This window comes from Triturus cristatus, chromosome 9, assembly GCF_964204655.1.
Source record: "Triturus cristatus chromosome 9, aTriCri1.1, whole genome shotgun sequence".
NCBI lineage: Eukaryota > Metazoa > Chordata > Amphibia > Caudata > Salamandridae > Triturus > Triturus cristatus.
Window position 1 is genome coordinate 767,846,471 of NC_140592.1, and position 20,252 is coordinate 767,866,722.

The window sequence follows — 20,252 nt, forward strand, 5'->3', positions numbered from 1 at the left end:
GGCACAACTGGAATGAAGACCCCATAACACCCCATAACCATCCATTCCAGCGATGCAGCAGTACAAATCTATAATCCCTCCATCTCTGTAAGTCCCAGCATTGCCATGGCTCCCCCTCTTGCTACCATAAAATCTCAGCAGCGACTATCAGGAAACAAGATAATGACCTGTTAAGTTGACTTGTACCCTTGGTTACCAGCCACATTTACCAAATTGAATGGGCATCCGAAGACCAGCCTAAAACAGAAAATATTACCAGTTGGTACTCAGAAACTAGACCCTTTCACCCACTGGTCTCCAAACTGTCACCAGGAGCCCAGAGACCTAATTACACACATATATATGTAACTAGACTTTTCATATTGCACATTTCCATTCTCACAGCACACAGTTCATCTTTTATGTGCACATTTGCATGGGTTTTGTGACAATTCTGGAATATCTGGCAGAACCCACCAATCCACCTTACCAATTCCCTGGTTGCTGTGCTATCAAGGAATCCATGCCAGGCATCAGCGATACTTTGTAGAACTTCATTGACTGGAGTGTGTGAATCAAAGCTACAGTATTCCTCTAAGGTACTGCAAGGTTGTCAGGGATATGATTAGAATACGATCTTACCAAGAGATCGTGATCACCGCCCACAGAACTATACTGAGTCCAAAGACCGAATAGGTGATTCATTGGTTACCATTTCCACGTACTATAAACACACTTCGATTCACATCACACCCCGATAATAAGATAAGTTAAGATACTTTTGCATCTTTTGTTGACTTTTAACACCCCTACTTTTATTAAGAGTAAATGGAATTGTGTTATGTTTGTTGTAATACTACTTACAGGGCACTGCCCTTTGTGTGCCGGCACTACGTCACCATGTACCATTATATAAATCTAATGCCAACTACTACAAAAAGCAATAAGTGCTAATCACCTAATACTGGTAAATCAAGCACACAAAGAAAGTTTTGGTTCATGGATTGCAAAAACCTAAACACAGATTTAAGGCAGTTACAGAAATGACAGTATAAACTAAGGATTATTTCCCCAAACTCTCCAGTTGCCACTAGACATAGGGACAAGACAGGATGATATAAAAGACAAACAAGTTACAAACCTTTGGTAACAATATATCTGTAGGAGACATATGCTCGTTATAGATACCTTACCTTAGAATTTCCCCCAGGCGTCCGACTGGATCCGGACAATTTTTTCTCAGCAGTAACCCTGCGCATCAGTAGGTGGCGTCAGTCGAATCTGTGTCTGTCGTCGGTCTCGTGGTCGCCGGGATGACGTCCGTTCTGACAGGACTTTCCATGCCAGAAGCGCAGAGCCATGCAAGACACTGACCACTGGTGATAGGGCCCTGCAAGGGAGTCCCTGACCCTAGAATTCAGTTTGTAGAGCGGGGAGGATGGGTGGGGCGGTAAGGAATCTATAACTAGCATATGTTTCTTACAGATACATCGTTACCGAAGGTAGGTAACTTGTTCCTCAGAAAAAGACTGTTAGTTATAGATTCCTTACCTTAGAATTGATACAACAGCAATACCAACCCCGGAGGAGGGTCTGCGAACTAAGTTCACACCAGAAAGTCCTAGAGAACAGAACGGGCAAAATAACCGTCCCTCCAGACTTGGCTGTCCAGGCAGTAATTTCTGGTAAACGTGTCAATGAGCCCCACATGGCTGCTTGACAGATGTCAAGGAGTGGAACTCCGCGAGCAAGAGCAGTGGTGGAAGCTGTAACTCTGGTAGAATGAGAATGGAGCCCCACTGGAGGTTCCTTTTTCGGCAAAGCGAAACAGATTTATATACAAAGGACAACCAATCTAGAGATGGTCCGCCTTTCAACAGCCCGACCTTTCTTGGCACCTACATAGCCAACAAAGAGTTGATCGCCCAGCCGGAAATATTTCATGCAATCAAGGTAGAACGATAGTGCACACTTGGGGTCCAGATGGTGGAGTCTCTTCTCCTCCTCCTTGGACGGGTGTGGAGGTGGGAAAAAGGTGGGCAAGTAATGGTTTGGCCAATGTGGAAGGGTGTTACCACTTTGGGAAGGAATGAAGGCCTTGCCCTAAGCAAGATCCGGATGTCCGGATGCACAGAGAAGAAAGGGGGCTTAGAAGAAAGAGCTTGGAGCTCACTCACTCTGCAAGCAGAAGTGATGGCAACAAGGAAAGCTATCTACAGAGTGAGAAGACATTTATGAAGAGGCTCGAAGGGAGCACACATAAGATATATTAAGACCAGATTCAAGACCCACTGGGGCAATATGAAAGGAGGAGGAGGAAAAAGAGGAGTAATGCCTTGAGGAATCTCTGTACAATAGGGGACTTGAACAAATATGGCTGATCTAGAAGCCGAAGGAAAGCAGAGCTGGCCAAAAGATAGCCCCCAAGAGTGCTCAGGGCAGAACCCTGCTGGGCCAAAGAAAGTATGTACAATAGGATCTCTGAAAGAGGGGCAGAAAGAGGATCTACAGCCTTTGCTGTGCACCAGGCCACTAACGTATTCCATCGACAGGTAAATACCGTCTTAGTGGAGGGACGCCTGGCTGCCAAGATGACGTTACAGACTTCGGGAGGAAGGTCAAAAGCTGTCAACTGTCGCCGCTCAACCTTCACGCAAGGAGGTAGAGGCTGCACAGGTTAGGGTGAAGCTGCTGCCACAGAAGATCCTCCCGAAGAGGCAGTCTCATTGCAGGATAGATTGCCATGCTCAGGAACTCTGGGTACCAGACACTTCGTGCCCAGTCCGGAGCCACAAGAATATCTCAGGCCCGGTCACGCTTGATCTTTGTCAGCACTCTGGGCAGAAGTGGTAAAGGCGGAAAGGCGTACAGGAGGCCGCAGTTCCACTCGTGACAAAAAGCTTCGCAGAGCGAATGCCGCCTTGGAAATTCTAACGCGCAGAATTGCTGAAGTTGCAGGCTCTACTCACCGCTGAAAGAAACCTTGTACCACCTCCAAGTGAAGACGCCATTCGTGATCCACCAGGCACAGTCGGCTGAGTTCATCCGCCCTGGCATCCAGGGAACCTGCCAGGTGTTGAACCACGAGGGTCATGCCCTGATGTTCCAGCCATGTACAGAGACGAAGAGTCTAATGACATAGGGTCCACGACCCCCCGCCCCTTGTTTGTTGCGCCCTGATGTTCCAGCCATGTACAGAGACGAAGAGCCTAATGACATAGGGTCCACGACCCCCCCCCCGCCCCTTGTTTGTTGCAGTACCACATGGCGGTGGTGTTGTCTGTGAACACCTGCACTACTTTCCATTTGAGAGAGGGAAGGAATGCCTTCAGTACCAGACAAATTGCCCTGAGCTCCAGTAGATTGATTTGGAGCCCGGACTCCGCCAGAGACCAGACGCCTCTGATCTCCACCTCTCCCAGATGGCCAACGCATGCCAGGAGTGACACATTTGTCACCACTGTGAGGCCGGGTTGGGGAAGAGAGAGGGATCTGCCTCTGACCCAAGTGTGGTTCGTTAGCCAACACTGCACCCCGCCGAGAACTGGACGTAGTCAGAAAGATTGCCTTGATGCTGCGCCCACTGGAACTTCAGGTCCCACTGTAGAGCCCGCATATGCCATCAGACATGATCCACTAGCAGGATGCAGGAGGCCGTGAGGCCCAGCAGCCTCAGGGTGGTTCTCACCGAAATCTGGGATAGAGGCTGAAACATCAATATCATAGCCCCAATATCCTGGACTCACTGCTCGGGAGCAAAGGCCAGAAACAGCACTGTGTCCAGAACCGCCCCGATGAAAGGGAGCATTTGAGAGGGGTCAGGTGTGACTTCGGCACATTGATAGTGAATCCCAACGAATGCAGGAGGTCCGCCGTAGTCTGGAGTTGGGAGACGACAGTCTGGGGCAAGCCAGCTTTCAACTACCAGTCGTCGAGATTGGGGAAGTCTGAAACCCCTAATCTGTGCAGATGAGCTGCTACCACCACCATCACTTTCGTGAACACCCGAGGGGCACTGGTAATGCTAAAGGGGAGCACAGTGAACTGAAAATGCTCGTGGCCTACCGCTGGCAAGACGGGGATGTAAAAATAGGAGTCTTGAAAGTCCAACGCCACCATCCAGTCTCCAGGGTCGAGGGCAGACAAAATCTGAGCCAGAGTCAACATTTTGAAATTCTCCTTCCGGAGGAAGCTGTTGAGGGTCCTGAGGTCTAGAATAGGACACAGGCCTTTGTCCTCCTTGGGCACCAGAAATTACCAGGAATAGCAACCACAACCTACTTCTGGCGTAGGAACCCTCTCGATGGCTCCCTTGGCCAAGAGAGCCGAAACGTCCTGGCGGGGAAGCGCCAAATGATACTCTAACATGCGATCGAAAGACGGTGGCAGAGAGAGATGGGTAGTCTCAAAGGGGAGGGAGTAGCCCCTGCGGGCTATTTGCAAAACCCACCTGTCCGACGTGATGGTCTGCCAGTGGGGGAGGAAATGGCGAATCCTGCTGCCCACTCGCTTCTGCTTGCCCTGGAAGGTCGGACTAGGATGGCTTGGAGAGCTGCTCCTTTGCAAATCCTGGGAGGACTTTAGAAAATATACTATTGTTGATAGGAAATTGCTTCTGTAAGCTCTATGATACAGATCATCCAAAATATGGTAGAAGTTCACATGATCACCTGCATATTTTCTCACACTTTTCTCCTACACGAGGCATATGCACAGCTACATGTTTGATGAGACACAGTTTGAGCAGTCTCTGTCACACCTGCAAAACACTTCCACATAGGACAAACTGCACTCACAGACATTTTATAGTATCTAATGTTCACACAACCTAGGTCTCACTCCTTTTTGCTTCAATTCAGATCAAGGCTCAGCCACTAAACACAATACGGGCATAAATCGGTCACAAACTCCTCTATTCACAGCACTCACAAAGGAGTAGCATGCTATCTGTGTTCAAATGTACTTCAGGGCCTCTCTAAACTATGAAGTGCTACATAAATGCAGCTAAAATACAATTAAATACAACATGCCCTACAAAATACTACAAAACAGAATGACAACTAGTTGCAATCTAAGTTGCATGAAGACAGGGAAAAGCCCTACCTGCTTAATTTTTGTCAGTCTCCCTTGGTCCTTCTCATGTTCTTATGTAGTGCTTTGTGGATCTCCTGTAATTGTTCCTTTGTGTAACCCAAAAGTATTAGAAATAAAATTGAAATGATGTTCTTTGCATTATATCTGGAAGATATTTGTATTTTTTTTTACATCAATGATGCTGGTCGTGCCTAACAAAAATGAATGTGTCCTCATGTAATGCAACTAGTGCTCGTGTAAAGTGCTCAGATACCCAATACCTTCGGGTCAAGTGCAGGCTACATAAAACTTCGTAAAAAAAATATTCTTGCAGGTTAAAATGTTTAGAGATAGCCATACATGAAACTGACGACACACAACATGCATGATTTTCTTTGACACCCACCTATGTCTGAGGATACACCAGCACTCTCTTCACTATCAGATACACTAACATTAGGCACTGTTTCTCGCCGAGCAGGGTACATTTCACTGATGATCCGTGCCATTATTTCTTGTTCCACCCTGTTAGGAAAGACAATGTATTTAATTTTCAAAAAGTACGTATGTCATTCTGTAACACAGTTTAATCCAGTTTATGGTAAATACAGTTCACTATCAGATTCAGAGACGGTACGTGCTCCCTGCCAGTTACTGTGTCTTCAAAAGGCTATATGCTACCTCACAAAGGGCCAACATGTGGCTGTAGGCGACCCAAATTCAGGGTTGATGCATGGAACTCAGTAGACATAGGACCTTGGTCTCACCAGGATCCCATCCCAATTTCCCACTGATTACATAACAAAACATAGGGAAATTACAGAAAAATCACCATCAACTCAAGTATTTCTTTTACAAGGTAGTAGTGTTGAAATAGTTTGATGTATGCATTTTGATTTACAATAGCCTTTGAATGTATTAGTAATCCTTTTGTCAAAATTCTGCTGAATTAATTTTAACCCCACAATAATAAGTAGCCAACCAGACTTCTTTTAAGAAATCTAGAAATAAACTGAATGACCAACTTGGGTAGATATTTATGTATCTATAGTTTGTTTATTAACTATTGGTAAATGAAAGAATAAAATATCTAAATCAAAAGATTGTGAAAAAGCATAACAGTGTAGTGTTATGGAATGGTTTAGATTTAAGAAAGCTGAACAAGGATTATGCCGTACTCAAGCTGGTTATGTGTCCCTTACTTCATTTATATCACATCAGTAAAATGATCAAGAGGCGCATGGAGCACATAAGAGTTAAAGTTGTCAAATAGAACCCATATTATAAACATATGGAGCACACTGGTGGTAAATATTTAAAACCTCTCCTTCCTTTAGAGAACACAACACCACTCACCACATCTTCCCTTTACTGTACATTAGGCATAAGCATGGTAAACACCATCACCACACACCATCTCAAAAAAGATAACTAGAACACAGAATCCCACAGAATGCTCACACTCAGCAGAGACATCACACATTGGAATAAGAGGCACAAATTATATTCAAAACCTACCCGTTAGGGGTGCAGCTTGGCGGCAACCAATTTAGCTGTTCTAGAGCTTAGCTCATTTTAGGCAAATAAAAAAAAAATATTTGGATGGAAATCTAACAATTATTGGGGTTAGTGAATCCTTTTACTAAAGTTTAACCACAAGTTTAGCTGACAAAATTACTGCTGTGTTCTTGAGCGTGCCGACCACAGTATTGTGGTATAGCAGTCCACATGACCCGCAGATCAAGTGGCTTTAACCAATGTCAAACGGATTCACAAGAAGGGTTGCGTCTTGCAAATCTCTATCCTTGATCTACGATTAGCACCTTCCATTACAACTACCTTCTAAGAAGGTAACTCACAGAGGCTGGGGTCCAGTTTGTTGCATGCACTGCACAACGTTTGTATTTGTCACTCCCGATGGTCCAGGATAGTACTTCAAATAACAGCAGCCCCAATAGTACCCCTTCAGCTGATAAAATGCAAAGTGGATGGTTTCATATTGTCCTACCTCTAGCAACAAGCGCAGAGAGCAATCGTCCACCTTACATTGCATACCCACATGCCACCACCTGACATTTTCAAGAAACCTCACTTTCCGATCTGTTCGTGACTTACTTCCCACATTAAGCCCTACATGACTTTATTTGAACTTAAAAACAGAATTCTTCCAAGTCCTACAAAAAGAATATCCACATCTACACTGTAGTTCTACTTTGCGCGCCATCGGTAACTAAGGCAACCGTCTTCTTAAGGAACCAGGCACTCATCATCTCATATGGTTAAGCGTTCAGTACTGTAGAAATAAAACTGTAATGATACCTAATTAAAAGGCAAAACAGTGATTGCAGAGGATAATACACAAACCTGCAAGAAAAAGCAATTATGCATTCAAATAGGGCAGTGCTAGATAGTTCATTAAACCACAAGCATTGGCAACACAGAGTGCAAGAGAGACATTATTGCAATTACAAATGTGAAGTGAACAGAATTTAAAAAAAGTCTTAGATAGTGCAGAAAGTACATACTAAAAGTAAATGCTTCCAGTGCAAGAAAGAAAGCAATGCAAGCATGTGCAGTACAAGAAAGACCAAGACAGTACAATTGCAAGAAATACATGCAGTACAAGAACAGCAAGTATAAGTAAAAATACAAAAGAAGCGCAAGAAAGACAAAAGGAAAATGCAATGGAAAGAAAGTTCAAGAAGTACATCCCTTATCTGAACACCAAAGCAACCTTTCACATATACATGGTCAATGAAGCGACTAACAGAAGTAAAGTACTCTTCAAAGGAGTCAAACATTGAACTGAACAATTCCCAGAATCATTCAACTGATGAATCGTCACTAATCACTTTGTCACCAATAAGATTAACAAAATCAGGTTCCACAACAGCATATGAAACCATTTTCTGCCGCCAGCCCCCCATCACTCTACCCCATGTGGACGACTTCAGTGCCCTCTTATGAACTGAACTGCAGGATGCTTTCCACAATGATGACATTCCCTCATTATCCATCGTGAAATTTACTGATGATGATGCACTCACTTCCTCCTGAACATAGTCAATGCTTCCCTTAGTCAAGGAACCTTTTTGAATGACCTCTAAATAGGACCAATTGTCTCTTTGCTGAAGAAACCTACTATGGTCTAAATGAACAAGTTACTTACCTTCGGTAACGCTTTTTCTGGTGGATACAGTATCTGCCTGTGGATTTCTCACCTTATGAATATCCCCTGCGCCAGCATTCTTCAGAATTGTTTTGTAGCTCTCCACGCCGACGAGGTCGTCACAATGCCATGGCTCTGCACGCGGCCCCGCGTGCTGTCACTGGAGCCATAAGAGGGCCACGTCGGCATGAGGACGTCAGTTCCACCATTTTTTCCGTGCCGCCGAGGCGAAACGGGCGGACCGACCATATAGAAAATGCATACATAGTACACAGTAATCACACGAATACTCACAGTGTAAAGTGAAAAACGAAAGCAAAATAAAGCAAACATTTCCTTCAAGCCTACAGAAAGGCAAAACAGAGGCAATGCAGAATGACAATATGAAACAACATATTAACAAATAACTCTTTTAAGGTATAAAAGGGAGGACAACGGGGAGGCGGGTGGGTCAGTGAGGAATCTACAGGCAGATACTGTATCCACCAGAAAAAACGTTACCGAAGGTAAGTAACTTGTTCTTCTGATGGATACATCTGCCTGTGGATTCCTCACCTTATGAATAGAATCCCACAGCAGTCCCACTCCCGGAGGAAGGTGTCCACCCTTCTATACCATAAAGTCCTGCAAAACATTGCGCAAAATGGCCGTCCCGCCTCACTTCAGAATCTAAGCAGTAATGCTTCGCTAAAGTGTGGAGGGAGGCCCAAGTTGCTGCTTTACAGATGTCCAGCACAGGAACACCTCTGGACAAGGCAGAAGTAGATGATTTAGCCCTGGTGGAATGAGCTCTAATGCCTTCAGGAGACTCCTTACCAACCGGAGCATAACAGATCTTGATGCACAAGATGATCCACCTGGATAAAGTTCGCTTGTGCACCGACTTGTCCTTCATCCGTCCAACATAGCCTACAAAGAGCTGATCATCCTGACGAAAGTCCTTTGTTCTATCAAGATAGAAACTAATCACCCTCTTAGGGTCCAAACGGTGTAGCCTTTCCTCCTCCTTCGAAGGGTGAGGGGGAGGATAGAAAGTAGGAAGAGTAATGGACTGTCCTAGATGGAAGGGTGTTACCACCTTAGGCAGAAAAGCGGCCCTGGTCCTGAGTACCATCTTTTCAGCATGTATGGTCAAAAACGGAGGCTTTGAACTCAAAACCTGAAGCTCACTCACCCTCCTAGCCGAAGTGATAGCCACCAGAAAGACCGTTTTGAAAGTCAGCAGTCGCAAAGGACAGCTATGCATAGGTTCAAACGTGGAACCCATTAAAAAAGTTAACACTAAATTCAAATCCCACTGGGGCATAATAAAAGGAGTGGGCGGGAACATGTTAGTAAGTCCCTTAATGAACCTCAAAACTATTGGAGACTTAAAAAGTGACGGCTGATCAGGCAAACAAAGAAATGCCGATAAAGCCGACAAATATCCTTTAACAGTGGCCACAGCAAAACCTTGCTGGGCCAAAAGAAGTTAAAAACAAAGAACATCAGAAAGATGAGCTTTCAAGGTATCAATAGACTTCTCTCCACACCATTTAACAAATTTGGACCACCTGTAGGAGTAGATAGACTTGGTGGAGTGTCGCCTGCCTGATAATATAACATCCACCACGTCAGGCGGGAGAGAAAAAGAATTCAGGTTGCCCCGTTCAATCTCCAGGCATGAAGGTGCAGAATCTGGAGGTGGGGGTGTAGAACCTGCCCCTCCGACTGCGAGAGGAGATTTACCCTGAGAGGGAGATGGAGCGGAGGGTGCGATGAGAGGTGAAGAAGATCTGTGTACCACACCCTTCTTGGCCAATCCGGGGCGATCGATATTACTTGGGCCCGGTCTTGGCGGATCTTCCTCAGAACCCGAGGAATCAAGGGTATGGGAGGAAACGCGTAAAGTTGTGAACTCCAACGCGTCCCCCAACGCCCCCTGCATCGGAAACTGGAGACTGCAGAAACAGGCAGTGGGATGTGAAAATATGCATCCTGCAAATCGATGGACACCATCCAGTCCTCTTGCTGCAGCGCCTGAAGAACCTGCGCTATGGTGAGCATCTTGAATCTCTCATGCTTGAGATAAAGATTCAAAATTCTGAGATCCAGGATGGGACGTAACCTGCCATCCTTTTTGGGAATCAGAAAATACAGGGAGTAGCATCCCTGACCCCTTTCCTGCTCCGGAACCACCTCTATCGCACCTTTTGTAACTGGGCAATAACCTCCTTCTGAAGGAGAAGTAAATGATCCTCCGTGCAAAATCCATGGCAAGGAGGGTAATCTCGTAGAAAAAGGGCGTACCCATTTTCTACGAGATCTAGAACCCAAAGGTCCGAAGTGATTGATTTCCAATCTCGTAGAAAATGGGTAAGCCGACCTCCCACAGGACCTACATGATCCAAGATGGCAGATCTAGGGCTGCTTTCCTGCGTTACCAGGAGGGGCTGGGGAGGTAGAGGAGGAGGAGGAGGAGAAAGGATGATGCCCGGCTCCACATTGGCGACCTCTGTCTTTACCCCTATAGGACTTATACAAGGGGTTTTGTTGTTGCTGTTGCTGAGGCTGTCTGAAACTCCGAAAGGAAGACTTCCCGTACCCTCTGTACCTTTTATAACCATAACCTCTCGCCTGTGTTTGCAGACCCAAAGATTTTGCTGTAGCCTTACTGTCCTTAAAACTTTGCAAAGCCGAATCTGCCTTCTCTCAAAAAAGTCTAGATCCATCAAAAGGTAGATCAAGAAGAGCAGCTTGGACATTGGGAGAGAACCCAGAAGACCTCAACCACGCATGTCTTCTTGTTGCAATAGACGAACCCATCACTCTGGCAACAGAATCCGCCGTGTCCAGGTCCGACTGGATGACCTGGCGAGATGCAGCCTGAGAGTCCGCCAACACCTCACTGAGATTTCCCCTGTCTTCCTCAGATAGCTTAGGAAGAAGCTGTTTGGCAGAGTCCATTAAGGCATGAATATATCTACCCAGGAGACAGGTGGCGTTGGTACATTTCAGTGCCATGCTGGCTGAAGAAAAGACCCTTTTCGCAGACTGCTCCAGCTTTTTGGAATCTTTGTCGGTAGGAGCTTGCGGAAAAGCCCCTGTGGACTGCTTCGAACAAGAAGCCTGAACCACCAAGCTCTCAGGAGAGGGGTGGGATGAAAGGAACACTGGATCTCCAGGAGCAGGTCTATATCTTCTTGACACTGACCTCGAAACCGCAGGAGCAGAAAGAGGGTTGCGCCAAACATCCAGTATGGGCTCGGTCAGAGCATCATTAAAGGGCAAGAGTGGTTCAACCACCAAGGACGGTGAGTGGAACACCTCCGTAAGAAGATTAGGTTTATGCTCAACCATAGGAAGCTGCAAATCTAAACGTTCAGCCGCCTTCCTAATTATAGAATGGTAGGGCGCAACCTCCTTCGAGGGGGAAGCCTTTTGAGAAACAAAGTCCCACTCCGGAGAAGCATCAAGTCCACTTGCTTCACACTAGTCCTCAAACACATCCTCTGTGTCATACACTTCTCCTTCCTCCCTCTCTTCCTGGTACTGCTCCTCCTCCAACAACCTCTGCGCCTTTCTCCTCGAGCGCATCTTCGGCTGCGGCGTCGACGGCGCCACACGCGGCGTCGATGGCTCCGGGAGCAGCGTTGAAGAAGGACCCACTGTGGTAACCGGCGCCGATCAAATCCAAGAAGCTTCACGGGATGGAGCCGGAGACTGCCCATATGGCGTCGACATCCTCAGAGCCGGAATATGCCAGGAAGGCGTCGCTGGCATGAAGGGCACAAAGGGGGCCTGTGGATACTGCTGAGGCACACCCAAATTATATGCCAAAGGACCTATGGGACCCGAAGATGCACCAGAGGGGTACGAGGCTCTGGCGAACACGCCATATATGGCATTAAGAAAATGCGATGGATCCGAACCCGGCGCCGGAAACTGTGGAAGTTGAGCCAGTTCGAGATCCAAACGAGGCACCTCTGGAGTCAGCGCCACTGGAGCCACAGGCGGAGCCGCAGGAGCAGAAGGAACTTCAGCCTCAACCAGAATCGACACACCCTCTGAAGTTGGTGAGAATCATGGCGTAGACGACCTCTCCGGAGTCCCCTTGTATGATGGGGAATGGTCTGAAGTCGCCTGAGGAGACACTGAAGGAGAAGGACAGACAAAGTCCTTTACTCGACGTCGCTGGACTGGAGAAGGCGACCTCGACTCCACAGCCTTCGACGACTGGCGCCATGAAGCATGTCTCTACTTCTTCTTATGCTTCCTCTTGGAGTCATGCAAAGTCGATGACCTGGACTTTGACCCTTTCCGACCCCTTTTTTCTTTCCTTGCCATGGCCATATACAGTTTGGCCTCCCGCTCCTTCAGAGCCTTCGGGTTTGGCCTCCCGCTCCTTCAGAGCCTTCGGGTTCATCTTCCTGCAGGAAGAACAGCCCTCAACGTCGTGGTCAGACGACAAGCACCAAAGACAGTCTTCATGCGGGTCCGTGATAGACATGTGACCTCCGCTTTCTTTACAGGGCTTAAAACCAGACTTCTTCGGCGCAGACATGCCAAAAGAGAAAAAGATACAAACGACAAACAAAGTATCCAGTCGAAAGTATGGACAGTCCCAGAAAAAAACGTTAGCGTCGACAGTGCGGAAAAAGTGAACTGACGTCATCACGCCAACGTGGTCCTCTTATGGCTCCAGTGACGTCACGCGGAGCCGCGTGCGGAGCCATTGCATTGTGACGACCTCGTCTATCGTCCCATAACCCAAAGCGTAACACTGCTTAAAATCCTCCCCAACACCATATTGGCACCCTTGAAACTTAACTTACGTGCTGCAGCTTGCCTTATCAAAAGCTTGAATAAGTTCTGCAAGATTTATACAGCACTGTAGGAATCACACTTGCTCATCCATAAGCCTATCTCCTTCTTCAAGACAAGATGCCTCGGTTACAAGGCGGACAGAAACAAGATTCTGGCATACCTGAGCAAGAAACTAACCCCCTGAGGAGCATATCACCAGACTGAAAACGAAGGATAGCACAATAGAAAAGAGACTTGAAAGCAGGCCTTTCTCCATCACATCAAATATCTGAACCATATACCCATAAAAATCACAACAACTTCTACCTTTCTGCATTTCAGTAAAATTAGACTCATCTCTTGAAAGCGCACTGCCAGCCTACACAATGGGAACAAAAGGAACCTACTGTAGTGTAAACAATCCTTATACCGATGTTTGGACTATTCTCTTTGTTCAGCAATCCGTTGCTCTCCCGCAGGGTTCCTACTACACACTTACATATTTAATCTATAGGAAACACAGACTCAACAAAAAGAGTCAGGGGTGGTTGCCTATATTAAAGCTGACCTCAGAGTTACTTCACCGTCTATCCCCATTCACAAAAGGTTAAAGGTGTTATCGCAGGAGAAGTTCCCTGGAGTACCAATGTATGAAAAAGATTCTGACCAACTGGTGGGTGAGGAGCAAGGTGAAACAGCAGCTGCACTGATAGTGGGGTATGGTGTGATCCTCAGGTTATAGATTTCCTACGACAATGTTGAGGAAAATGGGGAGCTGGACTCAAGCTGCTGGAGAGTGCTAGTCAAATCCAGCTGGCACTGTCCTGGGGACCAGTGTGGCTCTGGTGCCCAGAGGAATGGCAATATGGAGAGGCAAACCCCAGAAGAGGCATTCCAACCAGCCTCTGGATAGCATTTACCAAATTGTGATAACCACGGTGTTGCTAATGGCAGGCAAACACCAAAAATACACTAAAAAGATCTTCTTAATTCATTTACTACCTGCAGAAATGAGGTCACAGGCAGTGAAGGAGGAAAAGGGTCAACAGGGGAAGATCTTGCAAAGAACAGCGAGATAATGGCATCTCTTTAAACCCATCTTTAAAAAACTAGAATAGGTGGATAAAAATTCTGAGGCTGTTGAATCGTGGATAGAGAGGATGCATGCCCTTAAAACATTCACAGGAGACAGGGGTGAAGATGGAGATTAGAGCACATCATGTGAGCTCTGAACTCGGGGCTCATCCAGAGGCACAAGCAAATATATCATGAGCAGCCTACTGAGGATGGGTGGTCAAGAATGTAGTCAAAACTATGATTTGACAAAATATTAAACCTTCGGGTGTTTCGTACGCACTGGAAGCTTTGATGTAAATTGAAAACTACTTTGCAACTGAAGGTGTCAAATTCCAAATACTGTTCTAAAAATAAGCATTCTTAGATCTGGCTCATTACTGAAAACAATTCTAATAGATTATGAAAGGGAAATTACATGATGGGGAATTTTCATTTCTGTTGCGAAGTGGATCCATTTTAAACACTTACCAACCTTTAGAATGTGCTTTATATATATATATATATATATATATATATATATATATACATACAAACTTACCAACTAATCAACCGATTCTCTATTGTTTCCCTTCTTTCAATAATATCATTCAGAACATCTGAAGTTGGGTGAGGAGCAGGAGCGGTGGGTGGAAATGGGATGCCATTATATTTGGAGATCACTGGTTCAGACCATCCATTGTATTCTAATACTTCTTCTGGCATCTCATCCTCTTCTTTTTCCTGATCCTTTAAAAACGAGTAGTTCTACAATTTGTATACTTTTCTTTTTTACAATACATACAAATTCAACAATAGCACAAATCTGTGTTTCCAACCTGGCTGAAGACACACAATGTAAGCTGTGGCATATTAACAAACCAATCACTTATTGGAACATATTTCAAATACATAAGATCCTACACTTAAGAACAAGTAGGTCATGTTACCTAAATTTTATCATGCCAAGGAAAGAACTATTCCCTGAGGAAATATGCTTTTCTGCACAGATAAACTATCTTACTAATTTACATAATTTCTACATATCGCAGACAGTAATTCAACGTTATTACTTCATTGCCATGAATTAAAGATTTCAACCAAAGAGAAGACTGAAAATAAATTGTACAAACAATCCGAACATACGTTACCATTGCTATGTCTGTTACAACCAGTGAGTTGTTTTTCGCGGGTTAACCGCGTTCGAGCGCGATGGCGGTCTCGTAATTCCAGAAGGAACTTTGGTGTATCCTTTTTTTAAAAATCGCATTGAGGAGATTCTCCGATAATACTACATATTATTACCTGATGGTAGCTTCCTACCTGGACCCACATATACATACATTTGTACAATCTGACTATTTAAAAAACTCGCCTATTCGAGGTTTGGACCTGGCCTTCGTCAAACCGCCTGTGGATATCCAATTTTAGGGATATTGATTTGATTGTACAAATTTCATCTTGAGCTGCGGTATACGCTACTTTGAACTTCAAAGGCATCTGTGGAGCCTCGTCTGTACTTATTAGCGCCTGAGAATCTGATTACTTTTCTATGTATATATCTTATGGAGCCTTCAAATGTATCAGAATATTATCATATGTAAATGTTAGACAGAATGTTTCTTTGAATTTCTAACATCATATGAAGTCAGCGCCCTGAAGAAGGATGGTACATGCCATTTCCGAATCGCGCGTCGGCGCATTTGTGTTAGTTATATATTGTTCATTTGAAATATGTTGTGTCATTTGTAATGGTGTCTTTAGTTTGAGTCAATTGTAATATTGTGAGTCTTTGTACTTTTGTTAGAGTTTACATTATATGTTTGTATGTTTTCTTTTCTTGTCTATGTTTTCTGTGGAGACATGTACCAAAATTATGGCTTTCTACCTAGTAGTTGGGGGCTCTTTAGTCTAATATGAATTATAAAGAATATTGTATAGGTTTAATTGATTGTATGTGACAAATTATATATATAATTTTTTTTAAAGGACGAAAAATATATTTTTATCATTTGATAATAAAAGAAATTCATTGTTTCTCTGTGGGACATTTTCAATTATTTATTAATGTATGATGTTAGTTATCTGGTAAGGGGTTGATTGCTGTATATACCGTTGTTGCAACCAGTGAAACCAGCTCGGAGTTCTGGAAAAATTTCCGAACCCTTGGCAGTCAGCTTCCAGTGATGTTTCCAGAACGTTTAGAGATCATCTAACAACCATAACACATGGTGACAAGATTTATAAATTTATATTGCCTTTCCGTTGAACCTCAGACTCATTTTCCACTAAAAGAGCATTCCCTGTTTTGAAGTAACCTTCATTTGCTAAATCTTCAACAAGAATCTGGGGGCAAACCAAAAGCAAAAAAATGCCTGGCTAAGAGTTTCCCTCCTTTTATTTTAGATTACATCAAAGTCAAAGATTAATGTGCATTGGGGTTAAAACAAACGCAAAGAGAAAGGTCCTAGATCACTCTATAAAAGCAACATCCTCCTTTCAGTGGGGCTCTGGATATTTGGAGTGGGGGTAGGTATTTTTCCATATCTTTCCCTGGTAAACAAGTCAAGATCCATGGCATTGTGATGCAATGAAGATGTTTTGTGGCACTTCAGTGTTCAGCAACCAGTCATGCTTTCTACGAGGTGCCTTCTAAATACACCCACTGTTCATGCCTCCGACCGGACTGGTGAACTGCAGAGGAGTGGGCGACAAAAGGCGTATCATTAGTCCTTCCCTTTAGAGAATCCCCCATTATGTGACTGTTAGAAAAACTAATTTTGGTGCCTTTGTTCTTTATCCTAAAAGGGAGTTGGAGATGATCAAACACATTAAAGATCTCAGGCCCAAAGGAACACCCACAGCTCAAATGTGTTGATGTGATAGGTTTGCTCCTTGTCCGATGACTTGCACAGCGCCATGATGTTATTCATAGAATGTCCACATTCTTCCATCAACGAGTCAGTAAATATTGAACGAACGGGAAATGCTTTCACAGAAATAAACTTCCTCCATCATTGTCTACTGCTGGTACCAGTATGGTGCCATCTCCTATTTCCTGGTACCCTTCTTATTCATTTATAGGGAAGGCCGTAACCTAGTTGAACAATCTGCAGCCACCACTGGTCTGAAGTTACAGCACATCAGCCAGGCAGGAATAAATCTAAATCTGCTCCCTACAGGTCGCACATGACCTTGGAAGGAGGACTCAAGGGGATTTGACAGGGGAGGAGGAAGAAAAAGAAGAGGACTGTTGTCCCGGGCGGTGTCCACAGTCTCTGGGCTTTATTAGCTGGTGTAAGGGTTGCAAAGGCTGCCTTTGGTGATGGGCAAGGACTCAAGATTATCCTCTGAATTTTCTGTATTCTTAATGGAAATGATTGGCTTGAGAGAACAAACCAAAAGTGCAGGCCAGAACATGGCTATCTTAAAACAATTCCAGCATAGAATATGCATTATTGCCAAAACGTCTGTTACCATTACAGGGCAGATCTAGAAGTGTGCCGGCACATAACTAAAAAATCCTATGGTGTGCACCTAGGCATCATGCTTGATCACTACACTGGTGCCCATGGTGCGATCCACACAGTCAGTCATGTCCAGGGTCCCTGAAGTCACATTTTGCTGTGATCCTGTCAGTCTTGGATTGTCCACCTGAAGGCACTCAAATTTGACAGGGGTGGCTGACAAAAGCTCACTGGCCAATCCCTAAAGTGCATACACGTAACGTCACAGTAAGCAGACCACTTTCAGGGATCTCAGAGCCAAGCTAGCAAAAGAAAATAACCTATTCTCAAATGCATCAATTAGTGTCAATCCTCTATCTGCTGGTGCATTAAGAAATGCATATGTGTTACTGGACTACCAAGCTGAGTCAAAAAGGCTGATTTTCCAGGGGTGGGCCTATGACAACTAGCTATTGGGCAACTTACTGGGGAGTTGAACACGACAAACCTCGTCACCATCAAGTTTGTCAAGGCCTTATTAAAAGGCATTAAGGGCTCCGAAGCAGCTGTCCCAGGTTGCAAGATTTCTATAAGTTGGTTCACCTTAGTTTCTATACAAGATAGCTGTATGTCCAACACTTCTGCTACTCTGAGGGCTACTACAGTGAAAGAGGCACTCAGTGAGGGATCATAGTGGGGAGTTCAATTCTTTCCCTGGAGAAGTATAGGGAAATGGCATTCTGTACATCTAAATATAGACTGCAGCAGTGTCATAAGGATGATGCAAATTGTCTGTCTCCTCATCATCATGCAGAATTTTTTATTAGAGCTCTTAAAGAGTTGCAGAATTTAATCTGATCAAGGCTCCAACTTACAATAATACTGGGGAGGGGGAGAGACAAGAAACAGAGACAAGAGACAGAGAGAGAAGAGAGAGAGAGAATGGAGAAGAGAGATAGAAGAGAGAGAGAGAGAGAGAGAGAGAGAGAGAGAGAGAGAGAGAGAGAGAGAGAGAGAGAGAGAGAGAGAGAGAGAGAGAGAGAGAGAGAGAGAGACTGCACCTTCGTAATCTCCGTGAGACCAACGTCAGATCCTGAGCCTAAGTCAGGTCCATTGTGGGTACAGTTGGAGTCTGGGCCAGTGCCGAGGCCGTCATTAACAATGTTGCCTCCAGTGTAGGAGTGAAGACATGGGCCTGCGTCAACAGAGAGCAGAACGGACAAGTTACTTACCTTCGGTAATGCATTATCTGGTTAAGACTCTTAACAGCAGATTTCTCGCCTTAGAATATCCCCCAGGCATCAGGCTGGATCTGGAAAATCTTGAGCAGTACCTCTGCATGCCAGTAGGTGGCGTTGATGCCTTCCACTTCGGAAGTGACGTTGCGGTGCCTTATAAGCGAAACCCAGGCGTGCTGACATCAGTTTCTTTCGTGATGGGTTACCTGTCCATCTGATAGAGACTTCTAACCACAGATTCTTCACCTTAGAATAGATACCCCAGCAATACCTCCTTGGAGGTGAAACTGACTAGACCAAAAAGTCCTGAATGACCGAACGGGCAAAATGCTTGTTTTTATCAGACCTGGCTGTCAAGGCAGTAGTGTTTGGTAAATATATAAGGTGATGCCCAAGTGGCTGCCTGCTAAAGCAGTAGTGGCGGCCTTTGCCCTTCTTTGCCAATGTGTAACAGATTTTGATAAAAAGCACAATCCACAGGACTGGTGTGCTTTTGAACATCCTTGCCCCAACAAACCCAATCAAAAGCTAAAAGTCCACCCTGTGGGGCTTGGTGCAATAAATGTAAAAGGAGAGAGCTCCATTAGGGTCTAGGCAATGGAGTCTCTCTTATTTCTCGAAGGGAGAGGCTAGTCATAGAAAGCAGGCAGAGTGATATTCTGGCCAACATGAAAGGGGGTGACCACTTTTGGTTTTGGTACGTGTTCTAAAGTCCAGCTTGACTGGAAAAAACATGGCGCACAATGGGTTCACAGACAAAGCTTTAAGCTTGTTGACCCTCATGGTCAATGTAATGGCCACCAGAAAATCAGTCTTTATTGTGAGGAGCCGTAAAGCGCAAGAATGGAGCAGCCCTAAAACAGCACAACATTAAAAATGTCAAAACAAGGTTTTATTCCATTCGGGCATGACAAATAGGGCAGGAGGAAAAAGATGCTGGAAACATTTTAGGAAACAAATCACAAACAGTGACGTAAAGCGGGACAGTTAGTCCGGCAGCCACAGGAAAGTCGAGATGGGCAACAAATAACCTTTGACAGTGCACAAGGTAAGGCCTTGCCAAGTAAGTGAAAGATCAAATAACAAAAGGGGATCCACCTGGTGTTTGGAATATCATGCCCCAAACGTCTCCCACCGTCACACGTAGATGGAACTAATAGAAGGACACCTAGCTGCCAGATTAACATCACAGACTTCAAAAGGAAGGTCAAACACGCAACTGTTGCTGCTCAACCTAAACACATGAAGTTTAACAATGCACAGGTTCAGTAGCAGCACCCTGCCCTGTTGCTGCAACAGGAGGCCCACCCGAAGGGCCAGCTTGATCAAAGGAGCAACACTCAAGCTCAGGAGATCTGTATACCACACCCTCCGAGCCTAACGTGGGCCACTAGGATGACATGTGACTGGTAGGTCCAAATTTTCTTGCAGACTCGGGCTTTAGGTGGAAAGCTGTACAAGAGCCCTAAATTCCATTCGAGACTAAATGCGTCTCTGTACAAAAGTCGC

At 44.9% G+C, this 20,252-nt stretch overlaps 1 protein-coding gene across 6 annotated transcripts in view; it reads right to left on the bottom strand.

The window, feature by feature from the left end:
- Nucleotides 1–20,252, bottom strand: part of KIAA0586 (KIAA0586 ortholog) — a 622,715-nt gene that overhangs the window by 323,490 nt on the left and 278,973 nt on the right. For all 6 annotated transcript variants that reach the window (XR_014968769.1, XM_085626122.1, XM_085626120.1 and 3 more), the window contains exons 19-20: nucleotides 14,622–14,809; nucleotides 5,459–5,577 (exon numbers count right to left, since the gene is read on the bottom strand). Coding sequence is in view for 5 of the 6 variants with exons in the window: in XM_085626122.1 (XP_085482248.1) it covers nucleotides 5,459–5,577; nucleotides 14,622–14,809 (307 nt within the window). In the remaining variant the exon portion in view is untranslated. The remainder of the gene's footprint in view (nucleotides 1–5,458; nucleotides 5,578–14,621; nucleotides 14,810–20,252) is intronic.